Source organism: Notolepis coatsorum (assembly GCF_963971535.1).
Source record: "Notolepis coatsorum genome assembly, chromosome: 9".
Classification (NCBI taxonomy): Eukaryota; Metazoa; Chordata; class Actinopteri; order Aulopiformes; family Paralepididae; genus Notolepis; species Notolepis coatsorum.
This window is the reverse complement of record NC_140173.1, coordinates 57,604,336-57,628,558: the sequence shown is the minus strand read 5'-3', so window position 1 is coordinate 57,628,558 and position 24,223 is coordinate 57,604,336. Positions and strand designations below refer to the sequence as shown.

The 24,223-nt window shown below is 38.2% G+C and overlaps 1 protein-coding gene across 1 annotated transcript in view; it reads right to left on the bottom strand.

The window, feature by feature from the left end:
* ankrd2 (ankyrin repeat domain 2 (stretch responsive muscle)) overlaps positions 1-24,223 on the bottom strand; it is a gene marked incomplete at both ends in the record, with an annotated part of 42,631 nt that overhangs the window by 5,796 nt on the left and 12,612 nt on the right. The window contains one exon of the mRNA XM_084321876.1: positions 3,959-4,062. Within this exon, the coding sequence (XP_084178002.1) occupies positions 3,959-4,062 (104 nt within the window). The remainder of the gene's footprint in view (positions 1-3,958; positions 4,063-24,223) is intronic.

The window sequence follows — 24,223 nt, the reverse complement described above, 5'->3', positions numbered from 1 at the left end:
CAAACTGTTTGATTTAACTCAGCTGATTAATGAACCCACCCGAATAAGTAAAACTACCCAAACTACAATAGATCTTATCATGGTGTCAGACAAATGCAATATCTCACAACATGGTGTGATTGCTTATGGTATAAGTGACCACTTCATCACATACTGTACCAGGAAGGTTCATAGAGAAAAATGTTCTAGCCATAAAAACATTCAAATCAAATCTTTCAAGAACTACTGTGTTGAGACCTTTAGGGAGCAGCTTAGGAACATGGACTGGTGTGCAGTGTTGGAAAATGATTGTGTTGATGGTGCCTGGGATTTGTTTAACCACTGTTTCCTTCAGGTAGTGAATACTATGGCTCCATATAAGCAAGTTAGGTTAAAGCAGAGATCAAGCCCATGGCTTAACCCAGAAATTATAAATGCTATTAAGCAAAGGGAGGAGGCCTTGCTGAAATTTAAGAAATCCCATGAGCAAGCAGATGCTGATGTATATAAACAACGCAGAAATGAAGCTCAAAGAAGGATTAAGGAAACCAAAAAGGAGTACTACATGAATCTAATAAAGGAAAACAAAAATGAACCTAAGAAGCTATGGAAAGCTCTGAAAGACATGGGTTGTGGGGGCAAAGCCAGCAGTGGCAAGCCCAATATTGGCCTAAATATCAAAGGTAAAATAGAATTTGATAAAGCACAGGTGACCAATGAATTTAATGCCTTCTTTACCTCAGTAGCCAACAAGCTTGTTGATGCATTGCCGCCTAAGACAGGAGTATATGGAGAGGAGTTTATTCAGAGGTTTTATTCTGGCCGAGGGGTACTGGCCAATTTGTTTACCTTGACCAAAGCGACAGTTGAGAAAGTAGCAGAAATGTTGGCCGAGCTTAATATAGCAAAAGCCACTGGCTTGGACAACATTTCTGCAAAGTTTTTAAGAGATGGGGCACAGGAAATAGCTCCCTGTGTTGCACATCTTATTAACCTCTCCCTGGAGAAAGGCATTGTACCAAGTGGTATTAAACATGCAAAGATTATTCCCTTGTACAAAAAAGGGAATAGCTCTGAGCCTGGTAATTACAGGCCAGTATCCATTTTGAGTGTCACCTCCAAGATTTTAGAAAGAGTGGTGCACGAGCAGATATCAGAATATGTTAGCAAGGACAATCTTCTATATGAATTTCAATCAGGGTTTAGATTCTACAGACTCATGCCTCCTTTATCTGACTGATTTTATTAGAAAGGAGATGGATGAAGGTAAACTGTGGAATGGTCTTACTTGATCTTCAGAAAGCCTTCGACACAGTAAATCATGGTCTACTGCTTAATAAAATGAAAGCTCTGGGACTGAATGATACAGCTGTAAAGTGGATTGCCTCATATCTGACAGACAGGGACCAGAGGGTAGAGGTCAATGGTTTTTTGTCGAATGCCAAACCAATAGTTTGTGGGGTGCCGCAAGGAAGTGTTTTAGGACCATTGCTATTTTTATTGTACATAAATGATATGAGAGAAGCATGTTCTTGTAATTTACTCAAGGTAGAATTAGGGTCTGAGGTTAAAGCAGCAAGAATGGCAGTGAAGTACCTGGGCTGTATGCTGGATGACAGTCTGGGGGGGGAGGGAATGGCCTTACAGAGTTACAGGTGCTGGGTAAGGTAAATGCCCGCACCAGGTTTTTGGCTAGAAAGGCCAATCTTCTTGACAGGGAAAGCCTTAGACTACTGGCCAACAGCCTGGTGCAGTGTCATTTTGATTATGCTAGTGTAGCCTGGTTTGAGGGACTGTCAGCTTCATTAAAGAAGAAACTACAGGTGTCACAGAATAAGCTGATCAGGGTTGTGATGGGCCTAGGCCCTTGTGATCATGTTGGGAGGAGACATTTTCAGGAGCTCAACTGGCTACCAGTTGAGGCCAGCGTAGCCCAGCTTAGGCTCAACATGGTACACAAAATAATAAATAACAGGGCCCCCAAATATTTTAGTAACTATTTTCCTAGTGTTAGTGAATCACACAGCCACAGAACGAGATCTAGCATAGCAAACCTGAATCCTCCAAGGTGTAGAACAAAGATCATTTGCTCACAGAGGAGCACAGGAGTGGAATGAGTTGCCTTTGACCACCAAACAGATCGTGAACCTGTATAGTTTCAAGGTGAACGTTAGGAAATGGCTCCTAGAAAATGTCCCAGAGTAACTAAGGAAAGTTCTAGTTTTTAATGTAGTGTAGTTTTAGTGTGTCTGTAAATTTTGTATATTGTATTTGTATATTTTATTAATAATGTTGTATTTTACTTTTTAATTCTATCTTTAGCAATATACTGTAGGCTTATGGTAATATGTGTAATACATGTTTATGTAAATACCATGTGCTGCTGAGACCAAGGACCACAATGGAAATAAGTCTGTGACTTTTTTGTGCTATCCTTGATAATTTTATGATGCATGACTTGTTGTAACATGTAATGTATTTTAATAATTGTCAAATAAACTAAACTAAACTAAAAAAATACCATGGTCGGTACCATGGTAAAAACTGAAGTTACCATCCGATATTATCGACCTACCGATATTATCGGCCGATATTGGCATTAAAATGTGATATCGGAAATTAACGGTATCGGTTTAAAAATGTATTATTATTATTATTATTGTGAGGATTGGTTCTTTCCCCGCCACACGCTTCTTGGGGTGCTGTGATGATTGGTCCGTTGCCTAACGCACACTTCTAGGTTAAGTATCAATTACCATCACGCACCTGATGTGTGTGCTAATCAGCGCCCCAGAGGGCTTTATATACCTGGACCTTCTTTCTATCGATGTCGGGTCGTTCTGGAATACAACTGCTTTGCCTGCTTTTTTCCCGTTGCTGTTTCCTGGTCTATATTCTCTCCAGGACCTTTCTGTGGAGAACTGTTTGGAGCTGCGCCTTGTTACCCGTTACGCGTTGCACTTGGGTGAGTGGAATCAAACCCCTCTGGATAATTTGGATTGTGTGTTATTGAAGAAACACAGAAGATATCCTTTTGTTTGCTCTGGATAAGTTCTGATTGTGTGTTATTGAAGAAACACTGAAGAGATCATTTTGTTTGCTCTGGATAATTCTGATTGTGTGTTATTGAAGAAGCACTGAAGATATAATTTTGTTTGCACTGGACTCAGCCGGATTGTGTGTTATAGAAGAAGCACTGAAGACATCTTTTGTTTGCACTGACTCTGCTAATTGTGTGTTGGGGAAAACACTGATACCTATCTCTTTCTCTGTTTCCCACCTCGAGGAAGAGCTGGGAGTATCTGCAGAGCCGCTACAACATCATATGCCAAATTCCCACCACTGTCGCCAGGAGGATTCTGCAGAGCGGCTGATGACTCTGCCGGAGGCAGTCTCCCTGTTTGTTTGATTACTGTACCTATTCCATCTTTTGACTCTGTAAATAAATACGCCCTAGCATTTGGCTAACTCTGAACTTCCTGTCTGTGCCGTTGCGTTTGAGGTCGGTTACAAACCATAACAATTATAATTTTTTTTACATTTATTTAACCTTTATTTACCCAGGAAAGCAACTAAGAACAAATTCTGATTTTATTCATTGTCAAAAGTATGCATAATGTTGTGTTAATTCCACGACAAGAGATATGTAATGTTAATTACCTGAAATTATTCCGTTTTTGGGGGGGAACCCTGCATATATCGGTATCGGTTGATATCAGTTGATATCGGTATCGGAAATTAAGAGTTGGACAATATCGGTATATCGGTATCGGTAAAAAAGCCAATATCGAGCATCCCTACATCAAACCATGATTCATGTTTTGTATATTGACAGTATGGATAAAAGTTATCTATTCTAACATGGACTACATGTTAGATAATACATACATGTAGTAATACATACATACATATATGTGATAATACATACTATCATAATATAATAACATCATATCATATTACATAACATCATAATACATACCTCATCACAGACGTCAGGTTTTCCACCATCTGCAAGATACTTTTCCACCACCTTCTGTTTGCCGTTAATGGCTGCGTTTATAAAGTCTGTGGTGTCCACAGGCCCTAGCTGACACACACACACACACACACACACACACACACACACACACACACACACACACACACACACACACACACACACACACACACACACACACACACACACAGAGGACAGGAGGAGTGGGAGAGAGATATCTAATTACTAACAACTATCTATAGGTGAGTGTGTTCCTATAGGTGAGTGTTGTTCTATAGGTGAGTCTTGTCCTATAGATGAGTGTTGTCCTATAGGTGAGTGTTGTCCTATAGGTGAGTGTTGTTCTATAGATGAGTGTTGTCCTATAGATGAGTGTTGTCTATAGATGAGTGTTGTCCTATAGGTGAGTGTTGTTCTATAGATGAGTGTTGTCCTATAGATGAGTGTTGTCTATAGATGAGTGTTGTCTATAGATGAGTGTTGTCCTATAGATGAGTGTTGTCTATAGATGAGTGTTGTCTATAGATGAGTGTTGTCTATAGATGAGTGTTGTCTATAGATGAGTGTTGTCCTATAGATGAGTGTTGTCTATAGATGAGTGTTGTCCTATAGATGAGTGTTGTCTATAGATGAGTGTTGTCTATAGATGAGTGTTGTCTATAGATGAGTGTTGTCTATAGATGAGTGTTGTCTATAGATGAGCGTTGTCTATAGATGAGTGTTGTCTATAGATGAGTCTTGTCCTATAGGTGAGTCTTGTCCTATAGATGAGTGTTGTCCTATAGATGAGTGTTGTCTATAGATGAGTGTTGTCCTATAGATGAGTGTTGTCCTATAGATGAGTGTTGTCCTATAGATGAGTGTTGTCTATAGGTGAGTGTTGTCCTATAGGTGAGTGTTGTCTATAGATGAGTCTTGTCCTATAGATGAGTGTTGTCTATAGATGAGTCTTGTCCTATAGATGAGTGTTGTCTATATATGAGTGTTGTCTATAGATGAGTGTTGTCTATAGATGAGTGTTGTCTATAGGTGAGTGTTGTCTATAGGTGAGTGTTGTCCTATAGATGAGTGTTGTCCTATAGATGAGTGTTGTCTATAGATGAGTGTTGTCCTATAGATGAGTGTTGTCTATAGATGAGTGTTGTCCTATAGATGAGTGTTGTCTATAGATGAGTGTTGTCCTATAGGTGAGTGTTGTCCTATAGATGAGTGTTGTCCTATAGATGAGTGTTGTCTATAGATGAGTGTTGTCTATAGATGAGTGTTGTCCTATAGATGAGTGTTGTCTATAGATGAGTGTTGTCTATAGATGAGTGTTGTCTATAGATGAGTGTTGTCCTATAGATGAGTGTTGTCTATAGATGAGTGTTGTCTATAGATGAGTGTTGTCTATAGGTGAGTGTTGTCCTATAGGTGAGTGTTGTCTATAGATGAGTGTTGTCTATAGATGAGTGTTGTCTATAGATGAGTGTTGTCTATAGGTGAGTGTTGTCCTATAGGTGAGTGTTGTCTATAGATGAGTGTTGTCTATAGATGAGTGTTGTCTATAGATGAGTGTTGTCCTATAGATGAGTGTTGTCCTATAGGTGAGTGTTGTCCTATAGATGAGTGTTGTCCTATAGATGAGTGTTGTCCTATAGATGAGTGTTGTCTATAGATGAGTGTTGTCCTATAGATGAGTGTTGTCTATAGATGAGTGTTGTCTATAGATGAGTGTTGTCTATAGGTGAGTGTTGTCCTATAGATGAGTGTTGTCTATAGATGAGTGTTGTCTATAGGTGAGTGTTGTCCTATAGATGAGTGTTGTCTATAGATGAGTGTTGTCTATAGGTGAGTGTTGTCCTATAGATGAGTGTTGTCCTATAGATGAGTGTTGTCTATAGGTGAGTGTTGTCCTATAGATGAGTGTTGTCCTATAGATGAGTGTTGTCCTATAGATGAGTGTTGTCCTATAGATGAGTGTTGTCCTATAGATGAGTGTTGTCTATAGATGAGTGTTGTCTGATGAGTGTTGTCCTATAGATGAGTGTTGTCTATAGATGAGTGTTGTCTGATGAGTGTTGTCCTATAGATGAGTGTTGTCTATAGATGAGTGTTGTCCTATAGATGAGTGTTGTCTATAGATGAGTGTTGTCTGATGAGTGTTGTCCTATAGATGAGTGTTGTCTATAGATGAGTGTTGTCCTATAGATGAGTGTTGTCTATAGGTGAGTGTTGTCCTATAGATGAGTGTTGTCTATAGATGAGTGTTGTCCTATAGATGAGTGTTGTCTATAGATGAGTGTTGTCCTATAGATGAGTGTTGTCCTATAGATGAGTGTTGTCCTATAGATGAGTGTTGTCTATAGATGAGTGTTGTCCTATAGATGAGTGTTGTCCTATAGATGAGTGTTGTCTATAGATGAGTGTTGTCCTATAGATGAGTGTTGTCTATAGATGAGTGTTGTCCTATAGATGAGTGTTGTCCTATAGATGAGTGTTGTCTATAGATGAGTGTTGTCCTATAGATGAGTGTTGTCTATAGGTGAGTGTTGTCCTATAGATGAGTGTTGTCCTATAGGTGAGTGTTGTCCTATAGATGAGTGTTGTCCTATAGATGAGTGTTGTCCTATAGATGAGTGTTGTCTATAGATGAGTGTTGTCCTATAGATGAGTGTTGTCTATAGATGAGTGTTGTCTATAGATGAGTGTTGTCTATAGGTGAGTGTTGTCCTATAGATGAGTGTTGTCTATAGATGAGTGTTGTCTATAGGTGAGTGTTGTCCTATAGATGAGTGTTGTCTATAGATGAGTGTTGTCTATAGGTGAGTGTTGTCCTATAGATGAGTGTTGTCCTATAGATGAGTGTTGTCTATAGGTGAGTGTTGTCCTATAGATGAGTGTTGTCCTATAGATGAGTGTTGTCCTATAGATGAGTGTTGTCCTATAGATGAGTGTTGTCCTATAGATGAGTGTTGTCTATAGATGAGTGTTGTCTGATGAGTGTTGTCCTATAGATGAGTGTTGTCTATAGATGAGTGTTGTCTGATGAGTGTTGTCCTATAGATGAGTGTTGTCTATAGATGAGTGTTGTCCTATAGATGAGTGTTGTCTATAGATGAGTGTTGTCTGATGAGTGTTGTCCTATAGATGAGTGTTGTCTATAGATGAGTGTTGTCCTATAGATGAGTGTTGTCTATAGGTGAGTGTTGTCCTATAGATGAGTGTTGTCTATAGATGAGTGTTGTCCTATAGATGAGTGTTGTCTATAGATGAGTGTTGTCCTATAGATGAGTGTTGTCCTATAGATGAGTGTTGTCCTATAGATGAGTGTTGTCTATAGATGAGTGTTGTCCTATAGATGAGTGTTGTCCTATAGATGAGTGTTGTCTATAGATGAGTGTTGTCCTATAGATGAGTGTTGTCTATAGATGAGTGTTGTCCTATAGATGAGTGTTGTCCTATAGATGAGTGTTGTCTATAGATGAGTGTTGTCCTATAGATGAGTGTTGTCTATAGGTGAGTGTTGTCCTATAGGTGAGTGTTGTCCTATAGATGAGTGTTGTCCTATAGATGAGTGTTGTCCTATAGATGAGTGTTGTCTATAGGTGAGTGTTGTCCTATAGATGAGTGTTGTCCTATAGATGAGTGTTGTCCTATAGATGAGTGTTGTCTATAGATGAGTGTTGTCTATAGATGAGTGTTGTCCTATAGATGAGTGTTGTCCTATAGATGAGTGTTGTCCTATAGATGAGTGTTGTCCTATAGATGAGTGTTGTCTATAGATGAGTGTTGTCTATAGATGAGTGTTGTCCTATAGATGAGTGTTGTCTATAGATGAGTGTTGTCTATAGGTGAGTGTTGTCCTATAGGTGAGTGTTGTCTATAGATGAGTGTTGTCTATAGATGAGTGTTGTCTATAGATGAGTGTTGTCTATAGATGAGTGTTGTCTATAGGTGAGTGTTGTCCTATAGGTGAGTGTTGTCTATAGATGAGTGTTGTCTATAGATGAGTGTTGTCTATAGATGAGTGTTGTCCTATAGATGAGTGTTGTCCTATAGGTGAGTGTTGTCCTATAGATGAGTGTTGTCCTATAGATGAGTGTTGTCCTATAGATGAGTGTTGTCTATAGATGAGTGTTGTCTATAGGTGAGTGTTGTCCTATAGATTAGTGTTGTCTATAGATGAGTGTTGTCTATAGATGAGTGTTGTCCTATAGATGAGTGTTGTCTATAGATGAGTGTTGTCTATAGATGAGTGTTGTCTATAGGTGAGTGTTGTCCTATAGATGAGTGTTGTCTATAGATGAGTGTTGTCTATAGATGAGTGTTGTCCTATAGATGAGTGTTGTCTATAGATGAGTGTTGTCCTATAGATGAGTGTTGTCTATAGATGAGTGTTGTCTATAGATGAGTGTTGTCCTATAGATGAGTGTTGTCTATAGATGAGTGTTGTCCTATAGATGAGTGTTGTCTATAGATGAGTGTTGTCTATAGGTGAGTGTTGTCCTATAGATGAGTGTTGTCCTATAGATGAGTGTTGTCTATAGGTGAGTGTTGTCCTATAGATGAGTGTTGTCCTATAGATGAGTGTTGTCTATAGATGAGTGTTGTCCTATAGATGAGTGTTGTCTATAGATGAGTGTTGTCCTATAGATGAGTGTTGTCCTATAGATGAGTGTTGTCTATAGATGAGTGTTGTCCTATAGATGAGTGTTGTCTATAGGTGAGTGTTGTCCTATAGGTGAGTGTTGTCCTATAGATGAGTGTTGTCCTATAGATGAGTGTTGTCCTATAGATGAGTGTTGTCCTATTGATGAGTGTTGTCTATAGATGAGTGTTGTCCTATAGATGAGTGTTGTCTATAGATGAGTGTTGTCCTATAGATGAGTGTTGTCTATAGATGAGTGTTGTCTATAGGTGAGTGTTGTCCTATAGATGAGTGTTGTCCTATAGATGAGTGTTGTCTATAGGTGAGTGTTGTCCTATAGATGAGTGTTGTCCTATAGATGAGTGTTGTCTATAGATGAGTGTTGTCCTATAGATGAGTGTTGTCTATAGATGAGTGTTGTCCTATAGATGAGTGTTGTCCTATAGATGAGTGTTGTCTATAGATGAGTGTTGTCCTATAGATGAGTGTTGTCTATAGGTGAGTGTTGTCCTATAGGTGAGTGTTGTCCTATAGATGAGTGTTGTCCTATAGATGAGTGTTGTCCTATAGATGAGTGTTGTCTATAGATGAGTGTTGTCCTATAGATGAGTGTTGTCTATAGATGAGTGTTGTCCTATAGATGAGTGTTGTCCTATAGATGAGTGTTGTCTATAGGTGAGTGTTGTCCTATAGGTGAGTGTTGTCCTATAGATGAGTGTTGTCCTATAGATGAGTGTTGTCCTATAGATGAGTGTTGTCTATAGATGAGTGTTGTCCTATAGATGAGTGTTGTCTATAGATGAGTGTTGTCTATAGATGAGTGTTGTCTATAGGTGAGTGTTGTCCTATAGATGAGTGTTGTCTATAGATGAGTGTTGTCTATAGGTGAGTGTTGTCCTATAGATGAGTGTTGTCTATAGATGAGTGTTGTCTATAGGTGAGTGTTGTCCTATAGATAAGTGTTGTCCTATAGATGAGTGTTGTCTATAGGTGAGTGTTGTCCTATAGATGAGTGTTGTCCTATAGATGAGTGTTGTCTATAGATGAGTGTTGTCCTATAGATGAGTGTTGTCTATAGATGAGTGTTGTCCTATAGACGAGTGTTGTCCTATAGATGAGTGTTGTCTATAGATGAGTGTTGTCCTATAGATGAGTGTTGTCTATAGGTGAGTGTTGTCCTATAGGTGAGTGTTGTCCTATAGATGAGTGTTGTCCTATAGATGAGTGTTGTCCTATAGATGAGTGTTGTCTATAGGTGAGTGTTGTCCTATAGATGAGTGTTGTCCTATAGATGAGTGTTGTCTATAGATGAGTGTTGTCCTATAGATGAGTGTTGTCCTATAGATGAGTGTTGTCTATAGATGAGTGTTGTCTATAGATGAGTGTTGTCCTATAGATGAGTGTTGTCCTATAGATGAGTGTTGTCCTATAGATGAGTGTTGTCTATAGATGAGTGTTGTCTATAGATGAGTGTTGTCCTATAGATGAGTGTTGTCTATAGATGAGTGTTGTCTATAGGTGAGTGTTGTCCTATAGGTGAGTGTTGTCTATAGATGAGTGTTGTCTATAGATGAGTGTTGTCTTTAGATGAGTGTTGTCTATAGGTGAGTGTTGTCCTATAGGTGAGTGTTGTCTATAGATGAGTGTTGTCTATAGATGAGTGTTGTCTATAGATGAGTGTTGTCCTATAGATGAGTGTTGTCCTATAGGTGAGTGTTGTCCTATAGATGAGTGTTGTCCTATAGATGAGTGTTGTCCTATAGATGAGTGTTGTCTATAGATGAGTGTTGTCTATAGATGAGTGTTGTCTATAGGTGAGTGTTGTCCTATAGATGAGTGTTGTCTATAGATGAGTGTTGTCTATAGATGAGTGTTGTCTATAGATGAGTGTTGTCTATAGGTGAGTGTTGTCCTATAGATGAGTGTTGTCCTATAGGTGAGTGTTGTCTATAGATGAGTGTTGTCCTATAGATGAGTGTTGTCTATAGGTGAGTGTTGTCCTATAGATGAGTGTTGTCCTATAGATGAGTGTTGTCTATAGATGAGTGTTGTCTATAGATGAGTGTTGTCTATAGGTGAGTGTTGTCCTATAGATGAGTGTTGTCTATAGATGAGTGTTGTCTATAGATGAGTGTTGTCCTATAGATGAGTGTTGTCTATAGATGAGTGTTGTCCTATAGATGAGTGTTGTCTATAGATGAGTGTTGTCTATAGGTGAGTGTTGTCCTATAGATGAGTGTTGTCCTATAGATGAGTGTTGTCTATAGGTGAGTGTTGTCCTATAGATGAGTGTTGTCCTATAGATGAGTGTTGTCTATAGATGAGTGTTGTCCTATAGATGAGTGTTGTCTATAGATGAGTGTTGTCCTATAGATGAGTGTTGTCCTATAGATGAGTGTTGTCTATAGATGAGTGTTGTCCTATAGATGAGTGTTGTCTATAGGTGAGTGTTGTCCTATAGGTGAGTGTTGTGCTATAGATGAGTGTTGTCCTATAGATGAGTGTTGTCCTATAGATGAGTGTTGTCTATAGGTGAGTGTTGTCCTATAGGTGAGTGTTGTCCTATAGATGAGTGTTGTCCTATAGATGAGTGTTGTCCTATAGATGAGTGTTGTCTATAGATGAGTGTTGTCTATAGATGAGTGTTGTCCTATAGATGAGTGTTGTCCTATAGATGAGTGTTGTCCTATAGATGAGTGTTGTCTATAGGTGAGTGTTGTCCTATAGGTGAGTGTTGTCCTATAGATGAGTGTTGTCCTATAGATGAGTGTTGTCCTATAGATGAGTGTTGTCTATAGGTGAATGTTGTCTATAGATGAGTGTTGTCTATAGATGAGTGTTGTCCTATAGATGAGTGTTGTCCTATAGATGAGTGTTGTCCTATAGATGAGTGTTGTCTATAGATGAGTGTTGTCTATAGATGAGTGTTGTCCTATAGATGAGTGTTGTCTATAGATGAGTGTTGTCCTATAGATGAGTGTTGTCTATAGATGAGTGTTGTCTATAGATGAGTGTTGTCTATAGATGAGTGTTGTCTATAGATGAGTGTTGTCTGATGAGTGTTGTCCTATAGGTGAGTGTTGTCTATAGATGAGTGTTGTCCTATAGATGAGTGTTGTCTATAGATGAGTGTTGTCTGATGAGTGTTGTCTATAGATGAGTGTTGTCTATAGATGAGTATTGTCTGATGAGTGTTGTCCTATAGATGAGTGTTGTCTATAGATGCGTGTTGTCCTATAGATGAGTGTTGTCCTATAGATGAGTGTTGTCCTATAGATGAGTGTTGTCTATAGGTGAGTGTTGTCCTATAGGTGAGTGTTGTCCTATAGATGAGTGTTGTCCTATAGATGAGTGTTGTCCTATAGATGAGTGTTGTCTATAGGTGAATGTTGTCTATAGATGAGTGTTGTCATAAGATGAGTGTTGTCTATAGATGAGTGTTGTCTATAGATGAGTATTGTCTTATAGATGAGTGTTGTCCTATAGGTGAGTGTTGTCTATAGATGAGTGTTGTCTATAGATGAGTGTTGTCCTATAGATGAGTGTTGTCCTATAGATGAGTGTTGTCTTATAGATGAGTGTTGTCTATAGATGAGTGTTGTCTATAGATGAGTGTTGTCCTATAGATGAGTGTTGTCCTATAGATGAGTGTTGTCCTATAGATGAGTGTTGTCCTATAGATGAGTGTTGTCTATAGATGAGTGTTGTCTATAGATGAGTGTTGTCCTATAGATGAGTGTTGTCTATAGATGAGTGTTGTCCTATAGATGAGTGTTGTCCTATAGGTGAGTGTTGTCCTATAGATGAGTGTTGTCCTATAGATGAGTGTTGTCCTATAGATGAGTGTTGTCCTATAGGTGAGTGTTGTCTATAGATGAGTGTTGTCTATAGATGAGTGTTGTCTATAGGTGAGTGTTGTCCTATAGATGAGTGTTGTCCTATAGATGAGTGTTGTCTATAGATGAGTGTTGTCCTATAGATGAGTGTTGTCTATAGGTGAGTGTTGTCCTATAGATGAGTGTTGTCTATAGATGAGTGTTGTCTATAGATGAGTGTTGTCTATAGATGAGTGTTGTCTATAGATGAGTGTTGTCCTATAGATGAGTGTTGTCTATAGATGAGTGTTGTCCTATAGATGAGTGTTGTCTATAGATGAGTGTTGTCTATAGATGAGTGTTGTCTATAGATGAGTGTTGTCCTATAGGTGAGTGTTGTCCTATAGATGAGTGTTGTCTATAGATGAGTGTTGTCTATAGATGAGTGTTGTCTATAGATGAGTGTTGTCCTATAGATGAGTGTTGTCCTATAGATGAGTGTTGTCTATAGATGAGTGTTGTCCTATAGATGAGTGTTGTCTATAGATGAGTGTTGTCTATAGATGAGTGTTGTCCTATAGATGAGTGTTGTCTATAGATGAGTGTTGTCCTATAGATGAGTGTTGTCTATAGATGAGTGTTGTCTATAGATGAGTGTTGTCTATAGATGAGTGTTGTCCTATAGATGAGTGTTGTCTATAGATGAGTGTTGTCTATAGATGAGTGTTGTCTATAGATGAGTGTTGTCCTATAGATGAGTGTTGTCTATAGGTGAGTGTTGTCCTATAGATGAGTGTTGTCTATAGATGAGTGTTGTCCTATAGGTGAGTGTTGTCTATAGATGAGTGTTGTCTATAGATGAGTGTTGTCCTATAGATGAGTGTTGTCCTATAGATGAGTGTTGTCTATAGATGAGTGTTGTCTATAGATGAGTGTTGTCCTATAGATGAGTGTTGTCCTATAGATGAGTGTTGTCTATAGGTGAGTGTTGTCCTATAGATGAGTGTTGTCCTATAGATGAGTGTTGTCCTATAGATGAGTGTTGTCTATAGATGAGTGTTGTCTATAGGTGAGTGTTGTCTATAGATGAGTCTTGTCCTATAGGTGAGTCTTGTCCTATAGATGAGTGTTGTCTATAGATGAGTGTTGTCCTATAGATGAGTGTTGTCTATAGATGAGTGTTGTCTATAGATGAGTGTTGTCTATAGATGAGTGTTGTCTATAGATGAGTGTTGTCTATAGGTGAGTGTTGTCTATAGATGAGTCTTGTCCTATAGGTGAGTCTTGTCCTATAGATGAGTGTTGTCTATAGATGAGTGTTGTCCTATAGATGAGTGTTGTCTATAGATGAGTGTTGTCCTATAGATGAGTGTTGTCTATAGATGAGTGTTGTCTATAGATGAGTGTTGTCTATAAATGAGTGTTGTCCTATAGATGAGTGTTGTCTATAGATGAGTGTTGTCTATAGATGAGTGTTGTCCTATAGATGAGTGTTGTCTATAGATGAGTGTTGTCTATAGATGAGTGTTGTCCTATAGATGAGTGTTGTCTATAGATGAGTGTTGTCTATAGATGAGTGTTGTCTATAGGTGAGTGTTGTCTATAGGTGAGTGTTGTCCTATAGATGAGTGTTGTCCTATAGATGAGTGTTGTCTATAGATGAGTGTTGTCCTATAGATGAGTGTTGTCTATAGATGAGTGTTGTCCTATAGATGAGTGTTGTCTATAGATGAGTGTTGTCCTATAGATGAGTGTTGTCTATAGATGAGTGTTGTCTATAGATGAGTGTTGTCCTATAGATGAGTGTTGTCTATAGATGAGTGTTGTCTATAGATGAGTGTTGTCTATAGATGAGTGTTGTCTATAGATGAGTGTTGTCTATAGATGAGTGTTGTCTATAGGTGAGTGTTGTCCTATAGGTGAGTGTTGTCTATAGATGAGTGTTGTCTATAGATGAGTGTTGTCTATAGATGAGTGTTGTCTATAGATGAGTGTTGTCTATAGGTGAGTGTTGTCCTATAGGTGAGTGTTGTCTATAGATGAGTGTTGTCTATAGATGAGTGTTGTCTATAGATGAGTGTTGTCCTATAGATGAGTGTTGTCCTATAGGTGAGTGTTGTCCTATAGATGAGTGTTGTCCTATAGATGAGTGTTGTCCTATAGATGAGTGTTGTCTATAGATGAGTGTTGTCCTATAGATGAGTGTTGTCTATAGATGAGTGTTGTCTATAGATGAGTGTTGTCTATAGGTGAGTGTTGTCCTATAGATGAGTGTTGTCTATAGATGAGTGTTGTCTATAGATGAGTGTTGTCTATAGGTGAGTGTTGTCCTATAGATGAGTGTTGTCTATAGATGAGTGTTGTCTAGGTATAGATGAGTGTTGTCTATAGATGAGTGTTGTCTATAGATGAGTGTTGTCCTATAGATGAGTGTTGTCTATAGGTGAGTGTTGTCCTATAGATGAGTGTTGTCCTATAGATGAGTGTTGTCTATAGATGAGTGTTGTCCTATAGATGAGTGTTGTCTATAGATGAGTGTTGTCCTATAGATGAGTGTTGTCCTATAGATGAGTGTTGTCTATAGATGAGTGTTGTCCTATAGATGAGTGTTGTCTATAGGTGAGTGTTGTCCTATAGGTGAGTGTTGTCCTATAGATGAGTGTTGTCCTATAGATGAGTGTTGTCCTATAGATGAGTGTTGTCTATAGGTGAGTGTTGTCCTATAGATGAGTGTTGTCCTATAGATGAGTGTTGTCCTATAGATGAGTGTTGTCTATAGATGAGTGTTGTCTATAGATGAGTGTTGTCCTATAGATGAGTGTTGTCCTATAGATGAGTGTTGTCCTATAGATGAGTGTTGTCTATAGATGAGTGTTGTCTATAGATGAGTGTTGTCCTATAGATGAGTGTTGTCTATAGATGAGTGTTGTCTATAGGTGAGTGTTGTCCTATAGGTGAGTGTTGTCTATAGATGAGTGTTGTCTATAGATGAGTGTTGTCTATAGATGAGTGTTGTCTATAGATGAGTGTTGTCTATAGGTGAGTGTTGTCCTATAGATGAGTGTTGTCTATAGATGAGTGTTGTCTATAGATGAGTGTTGTCTATAGATGAGTGTTGTCCTATAGATGAGTGTTGTCCTATAGGTGAGTGTTGTCCTATAGATGAGTGTTGTCCTATAGATGAGTGTTGTCCTATAGATGAGTGTTGTCCTATAGATGAGTGTTGTCTATAGATGAGTGTTGTCTATAGATGAGTGTTGTCCTATAGGTGAGTGTTGTCTATAGATGTGCCCTAGAATAGTGTTGTCTATAGATGAGTGTTGTCTATAGATGAGTGTTGTCTATAGATGAGTGTTGTCTATAGATGAGTGTTGTCTATAGATGAGTGTTGTCCTATAGATGAGTGTTGTCTATAGATGAGTGTTGTCTATAGATGAGTGTTGTCCTATAGATGAGTGTTGTCTATAGGTGAGTGTTGTCCTATAGATGAGTGTTGTCCTATAGATGAGTGTTGTCTATAGATGAGTGTTGTCTATAGATGAGTGTTGTCTATAGGTGAGTGTTGTCCTATAGATGAGTGTTGTCTATAGATGAGTGTTGTCTATAGATGAGTGTTGTCCTATAGATGAGTGTTGTCTATAGATGAGTGTTGTCCTATAGATGAGTGTTGTCTATAGATGAGTGTTGTCTATAGGTGAGTGTTGTCCTATAGATGAGTGTTGTCCTATAGAGAGTGTTGTCTATAGATGAGTGTTGTCCTATAGATGAGTGTTGTCCTATAGATGAGTGTTGTCTATAGATGAGTGTTGTCCTATAGATGAGTGTTGTCCTATAGATGAGTGTTATCCTATAGATGAGTGTTGTCTATAGATGAGTGTTGTCCTATAGATGAGTGTTGTCTATAGGTGAGTGTTGTCCTATAGGTGAGTGTTGTCCTATAGATGAGTGTTGTCTATAGATGAGTGTTGTCCTATAGATGAGTGTTGTCTATAGGTGAGTGTTGTCCTATAGGTGAGTGTTGTCCTATAGATGAGTGTTGTCTATAGATGAGTGTTGTCCTATAGATGAGTGTTGTCTATAGATGAGTGTTGTCTATAGATGAGTGTTGTCCTATAGATGAGTGTTGTCCTATAGATGAGTGTTGTCTATAGATGAGTGTTGTCCTATAGATGAGTGTTGTCCTATAGATGAGTGTTGTCCTATAGATGAGTGTTGTCTATAGGTGAGTGTTGTCCTATAGATGAGTGTTGTCCTATAGATGAGTGTTGTCTATAGATGAGTGTTGTCTATAGATGAGTGTTGTCCTATAGATGAGTGTTGTCTATAGATGAGTGTTGTCTATAGATGAGTGTTGTCTATAGATGAGTGTTGTCTATAGATGAGTGTTGTCTATAGATGAGTGTTGTCTATAGATGAGTGTTGTCTGATGAGTGTTGTCCTATAGGTGAGTGTTGTCTATAGATGAGTGTTGTCCTATAGATGAGTGTTGTCTATAGATGAGTGTTGTCTAGATGAGTGTTGTCCTATAGATGAGTGTTGTCTATAGATGAGTGTTGTCTGATGAGTGTTGTCCTATAGATGAGTGTTGTCTATAGATGAGTGTTGTCCTATAGGTGAGTGTTGTCTATAGATGAGTGTTGTCTATAGATGAGTGTTGTCTATAGATGAGTGTTGTCTATAGATGAGTGTTGTCTATAGGTGAGTGTTGTCCTATAGATGAGTGTTGTCTATAGATGAGTGTTGTCCTATAGATGAGTGTTGTCTATAGATGAGTGTTGTCCTATAGATGAGTGTTGTCCTATAGTGAGTGTTGTCCTATAGATGAGTGTTGTCCTATAGATGAGTGTTGTCCTATAGATGAGTGTTGTCTATAGATGAGTGTTGTCTATAGATGAGTGTTGTCTATAGGTGAGTGTTGTCCTATAGATGAGTGTTGTCCTATAGATGAGTGTTGTCTATAGATGAGTGTTGTCCTATAGATGAGTGTTGTCTATAGATGAGTGTTGTCTATAGATGAGTGTTGTCTATAGGTGAGTGTTGTCCTATAGATGAGTGTTGTCTATAGATGAGTGTTGTCTATAGATGAGTGTTGTCCTATAGATGAGTGTTGTCTATAGATGAGTGTTGTCCTATAGATGAGTGTTGTCTATAGATGAGTGTTGTCTATAGATGAGTGTTGTCCTATAGATGAGTGTTGTCTATAGATGAGTGTTGTCCTATAGATGAGTGTTGTCTATAGATGAGTGTTGTCCTATAGATGAGTGTTGTCCTATAGATGAGTGTTGTCCTATAGATGAGTGTTGTCTATAGGTGAGTGTTGTCCTATAGATGAGTGTTGTCCTATAGATGAGTGTTGTCTATAGATGAGTGTTGTCCTATAGATGAGTGTTGTCTATAGATGAGTGTTGTCCTATAGATGAGTGTTGTCCTATAGATGAGTGTTGTCTATAGATGAGTGTTGTCCTATAGATGAGTGTTGTCTATAGGTGAGTGTTGTCCTATAGATGAGTGTTGTCCTATAGATGAGTGTTGTCCTATAGATGAGTGTTGTCCTATAGATGAGTGTTGTCTATAGATGAGTGTTGTCCTATAGATGAGTGTTGTCTATAGATGAGTGTTGTCCTATAGATGAGTGTTGTCTATAGATGAGTGTTGTCTATAGGTGAGTGTTGTCCTATAGATGAGTGTTGTCCTATAGATGAGTGTTGTCTATAGGTGAGTGTTGTCCTATAGATGAGTGTTGTCCTATAGATGAGTGTTGTCTATAGATGAGTGTTGTCCTATAGATGAGTGTTGTCTATAGATGAGTGTTGTCCTATAGATGAGTGTTGTCCTATAGATGAGTGTTGTCTATAGATGAGTGTTGTCCTATAGATGAGTGTTGTCTATAGGTGAGTGTTGTCCTATAGGTGAGTGTTGTCCTATAGATGAGTGTTGTCCTATAGATGAGTGTTGTCCTATAGATGAGTGTTGTCTATAGATGAGTGTTGTCCTATAGATGAGTGTTGTCTATAGATGAGTGTTGTCCTATAGATGAGTGTTGTCCTATAGATGAGTGTTGTCTATAGGTGAGTGTTGTCCTATAGGTGAGTGTTGTCTATAGATGAGTGTTGTCCTATAGATGAGTGTTGTCCTATAGATGAGTGTTGTCTATAGATGAGTGTTGTCCTATAGATGAGTGTTGTCTATAGATGAGTGTTGTCTATAGATGAGTGTTGTCTATAGATGAGTGTTGTCCTATAGATGAGTGTTGTCTATAGATGAGTGTTGTCTATAGGTGAGTGTTGTCCTATAGATGAGTGTTGTCTATAGATGAGTGTTGTCTATAGGTGAGTGTTGTCCTATAGATGAGTGTTGTCCTATAGATGAGTGTTGTCTATAGGTGAGTGTTGTCCTATAGATGAGTGTTGTCCTATAGATGAGTGTTGTCTATAGATGAGTGTTGTCCTATAGATGAGTGTTGTCTATAGATGAGTGTTGTCCTATAGATGAGTGTTGTCTATAGATGAGTGTTGTCTATAGATGAGTGTTGTCCTATAGATGAGTGTTGTCTATAGGTGAGTGTTGTCCTATAGATGAGTGTTGTCTATAGATGAGTGTTGTCCTATAGATGAGTGTTGTCCTATAGATGAGTGTTGTCTATAGGTGAGTGTTGTCCTATAGATGAGTGTTGTCCTATAGATGAGTGTTGTCTATAGATGAGTGTGTCCTATAGATGAGTGTTGTCCTATAGATGAGTGTTGTCTATAGATGAGTGTTGTCTATAGATGAGTGTTGTCTATAGATGAGTGTTGTCTATAGATGAGTGTTGTCCTATAGATGAGTGTTGTCTATAGATGAGTGTTGTCTATAGATGAGTGTTGTCCTATAGATGAGTGTTGTCTATAGATGAGTGTTGTCTATAGGTGAGTGTTGTCCTATAGATGAGTGTTGTCTATAGATGAGTGTTGTCTATAGATGAGTGTTGTCTATAGATGAGTGTTGTCCTATAGGTGAGTGTTGTCCTATAGGTGAGTGTTGTCTATAGATGAGTGTTGTCTATAGATGAGTGTTGTCTATAGATGAGTGTTGTCTATAGATGAGTGTTGTCCTATAGATGAGTGTTGTCTATAGATGAGTGTTGTCCTATAGATGAGTGTTGTCCTATAGATGAGTGTTGTCTATAGATGAGTGTTGTCTATAGGTGAGTGTTGTCCTATAGATGAGTGTTGTCCTATAGATGAGTGTTGTCTATAGATGAGTGTTGTCTATAGATGAGTGTTGTCCTATAGATGAGTGTTGTCTATAAGATGAGTGTTGTCTATAGATGAGTGTTGTCCTATAGATGAGTGTTGTCTATAGATGAGTGTTGTCTATAGATGAGTGTTGTCTATAGGTGAGTGTTGTCCTATAGATGAGTGTTGTCTATAGATGAGTGTTGTCTATAGATGAGTGTTGTCCTATAGATGAGTGTTGTCCTATAGATGAGTGTTGTCTATAGATGAGTGTTGTCCTATAGATGAGTGTTGTCTATAGATGAGTGTTGTCCTATAGATGAGTGTTGTCTATAGATGAGTGTTGTCTATAGATGAGTGTTGTCTATAGATGAGTGTTGTCTATAGATGAGTGTTGTCCTATAGATGAGTGTTGTCCTATAGATGAGTGTTGTCCTATAGATGAGTGTTGTCCTATAGATGAGTGTTGTCTATAGATGAGTGTTGTCCTATAGATGAGTGTTGTCTATAGATGAGTGTTGTCCTATAGATGAGTGTTGTCTATAGATGAGTGTTGTCTATAGATGAGTGTTGTCTATAGATGAGTGTTGTCTATGATGAGTGTGATGAGTGTTGTCTATAGGTGAGTGTTGTCTATAGATGAGTGTTGTCCTATAGATGAGTGTTGTCTATAGATGAGTGTTGTCTGATGAGTGTTGTCTATAGATGAGTGTTGTCTATAGATGAGTGTTGTCTATAGATGAGTGTTGTCCTATAGATGAGTGTTGTCTATAGATGAGTGTTGTCCTATAGATGAGTGTTGTCCTATAGATGAGTGTTGTCCTATAGATGTCTTGAGTGTTGTCTATAGATGAGTGTTGTCTATAGATGAGTGTTGTCCTATAGATGAGTGTTGTCCTATAGATGAGTGTTGTCCTATAGATGAGTGTTGTCTATAGATGAGTGTTGTCTATAGATGAGTGTTGTCTATGATGAGTGTTGTCTATAGATGAGTGTTGTCTATAGATGAGTATTGTCTAGATGAGTGTTGTCCTATAGGTGAGTGTTGTCTATAGATGAGTGTTGTCTATAGATGAGTGTTGTCCTATAGATGAGTGTTGTCCTATAGATGAGTGTTGTCTTATAGATGAGTGTTGTCTATAGATGAGTGTTGTCTATAGATGAGTGTTGTCCTATAGATGAGTGTTGTCTATAGATGAGTGTTGTCCTATAGATGAGTGTTGTCCTATAGATGAGTGTTGTCTATAGATGAGTGTTGTCCTATAGATGAGTGTTGTCCTATAGATGAGTGTTGTCTATAGATGAGTGTTGTCCTATAGATGAGTGTTGTCTATAGAGGATGTGTCTATAGATGAGTGTTGTCCTATAGATGAGTGTTGTCCTATAGATGAGTGTTGTCCTATAGATGAGTGTTGTCCTATAGATGAGTGTTGTCCTATAGATGAGTGTTGTCTATAGATGAGTGTTGTCTATAGATGAGTGTTGTCTATAGATGAGTGTTGTCCTATAGATGAGTGTTGTCTATAGATGAGTGTTGTCCTATAGATGAGTGTTGTCTATAGGTGAGTGTTGTCCTATAGATGAGTGTTGTCTATAGATGAGTGTTGTCTATAGATGAGTGTTGTCTATAGATGAGTGTTGTCTATAGATGAGTGTTGTCCTATAGATGAGTGTTGTCTATAGATGAGTGTTGTCCTATAGATGAGTGTTGTCTATAGATGAGTGTTGTCTATAGATGAGTGTTGTCTATAGATGAGTGTTGTCCTATAGATGAGTGTTGTCTATAGATGAGTGTTGTCTATAGATGAGTGTTGTCTATAGATGAGTGTTGTCCTATAGATGAGTGTTGTCCTATAGATGAGTGTTGTCTATAGATGAGTGTTGTCTATAGATGAGTGTTGTCTATAGATGAGTGTTGTCTATAGATGAGTGTTGTCCTATAGATGAGTGTTGTCTATAGATGAGTGTTGTCCTATAGATGAGTGTTGTCTATAGATGAGTGTTGTCTATAGATGAGTGTTGTCTATAGATGAGTGTTGTCCTATAGATGAGTGTTGTCTATAGATGAGTGTTGTCTATAGATGAGTGTTGTCTATAGATGAGTGTTGTCCTATAGATGAGTGTTGTCTATAGGTGAGTGTTGTCCTATAGATGAGTGTTGTCTATAGATGAGTGTTGTCCTATAGGTGAGTGTTGTCTATAGATGAGTGTTGTCTATAGATGAGTGTTGTCCTATAGATGAGTGTTGTCCTATAGGTGAGTGTTGTCTATAGATGAGTGTTGTCTATAGATGAGTGTTGTCCTATAGATGAGTGTTGTCTATAGATGAGTGTTGTCCTATAGATGAGTGTTGTCTATAGATGAGTGTTGTCCTATAGATGAGTGTTGTCCTATAGATGAGTGTTGTCTATAGATGAGTGTTGTCTATAGGTGAGTGTTGTCTATAGATGAGTCTTGTCCTATAGGTGAGTCTTGTCCTATAGATGAGTGTTGTCTATAGATGAGTGTTGTCCTATAGATGAGTGTTGTCTATAGATGAGTGTTGTCTATAGATGAGTGTTGTCTATAGATGAGTGTTGTCTATAGATGAGTGTTGTCTATAGGTGAGTGTTGTCTATAGATGAGTCTTGTCCTATAGATGAGTGTTGTCCTATAGATGAGTGTTGTCTATAGATGAGTGTTGTCCTATAGATGAGTGTTGTCTATAGATGAGTGTTGTCCTATAGATGAGTGTTGTCTATAGATGAGTGTTGTCTATAGATGAGTGTTGTCTATAGATGAGTGTTGTCCTATAGATGAGTGTTGTCTATAGATGAGTGTTGTCTATAGATGAGTGTTGTCCTATAGATGAGTGTTGTCTATAGATGAGTGTTGTCTATAGATGAGTGTTGTCTATAGATGAGTGTTGTCTATAGATGAGTGTTGTCTATAGATGAGTGTTGTCTATAGATGAGTGTTGTCTATAGATGAGTGTTGTCTATAGATGAGTGTTGTCCTATAGATGAGTGTTGTCTATAGATGAGTGTTGTCTATAGATGAGTGTTGTCTATAGATGAGTGTTGTCTATAGATGAGTGTTGTCTATAGATGAGTGTTGTCTATAGATGAGTGTTGTCTATAGATGAGTGTTGTCCTATAGATGAGTGTTGTCTATAGATGAGTGTTGTCTATAGATGAGTGTTGTCTATAGATGAGTGTTGTCTATAGATGAGTGTTGTCCTATAGATGAGTGTTGTCCTATAGGTGAGTGTTGTCCTATAGAGAGTGTTGTCCTATAGATGAGTGTTGTCTATAGATGAGTGTTGTCTATAGATGAGTGTTGTCTATAGATGAGTGTTGTCTATAGGTGAGTGTTGTCCTATAGATGAGTGTTGTCTATAGATGAGTGTTGTCTATAGATGAGTGTTGTCTATAGATGAGTGTTGTCCTATAGATGAGTGTTGTCCTATAGGTGAGTGTTGTCCTATAGATGAGTGTTGTCTATAGATGAGTGTTGTCTATAGATGAGTGTTGTCTATAGATGAGTGTTGTCCTATAGATGAGTGTTGTCTATAGATGAGTGTTGTCTATAGATGAGTGTTGTCTATAGATGAGTGTTGTCTATAGATGAGTGTTGTCTATAGATGAGTGTTGTCTATAGATGAGTGTTGTCTATAGGTGAGTGTTGTCCTATAGATGAGTGTTGTCTATAGATGAGTGTTGTCTATAGATGAGTGTTGTCTATAGATGAGTGTTGTCTATAGATGAGTGTTGTCCTATAGATGAGTGTTGTCTATAGATGAGTGTTAAAATATTGTCCTATAGATGAGTGTTGTCCTATAGATGAGTGTTGTCTATAGATGAGTGTTGTCCTATAGATGAGTGTTGTCTATAGATGAGTGTTGTCCTATAGATGAGTGTTGTCGGTCTATAGATGAGTGTTGTCTATAGATGAGTGTTGTCCTATAGATGAGTGTTGTCTATAGGTGAGTGTTGTCCTATAGATGAGTGTTGTCTATAGATGAGTGTTGTCCTATAGATGAGTGTTGTCCTATAGATGAGTGTTGTCTATAGGATGAGTGTTGTTCCTATAGATGAGTGTTGTCCTATAGGTGAGTGTTGTCTATAGATGAGTGTTGTCTATAGATGAGTGTTGTCCTATAGGTGAGTGTTGTCCTATAGATGAGTGTTGTCCTATAGGTGAGTGTTGTCCTATAGATGAGTGTTGTCCTATAGATGAGTGTTGTCCTATAGATGAGTGTTGTCTATAGATGAGTGTTGTCTATAGATGAGTGTTGTCTATAGATGAGTCTTGTCCTATAGGTGAGTGTTGTCCTATAGATGAGTGTTGTCTATAGATGAGTGTTGTCCTATAGATGAGTGTTGTCTATAGATGAGTGTTGTCTATAGATGAGTGTTGTCTATAGATGAGTGTTGTCTATAGATGAGTGTTGTCTATAGGTGAGTGTTGTCTATAGATGAGTCTTGTCCTATAGGTGAGTCTTGTCCTATAGATGAGTGTTGTCTATAGATGAGTGTTGTCCTATAGATGAGTGTTGTCTATAGATGAGTGTTGTCCTATAGATGAGTGTTGTCTATAGATGAGTGTT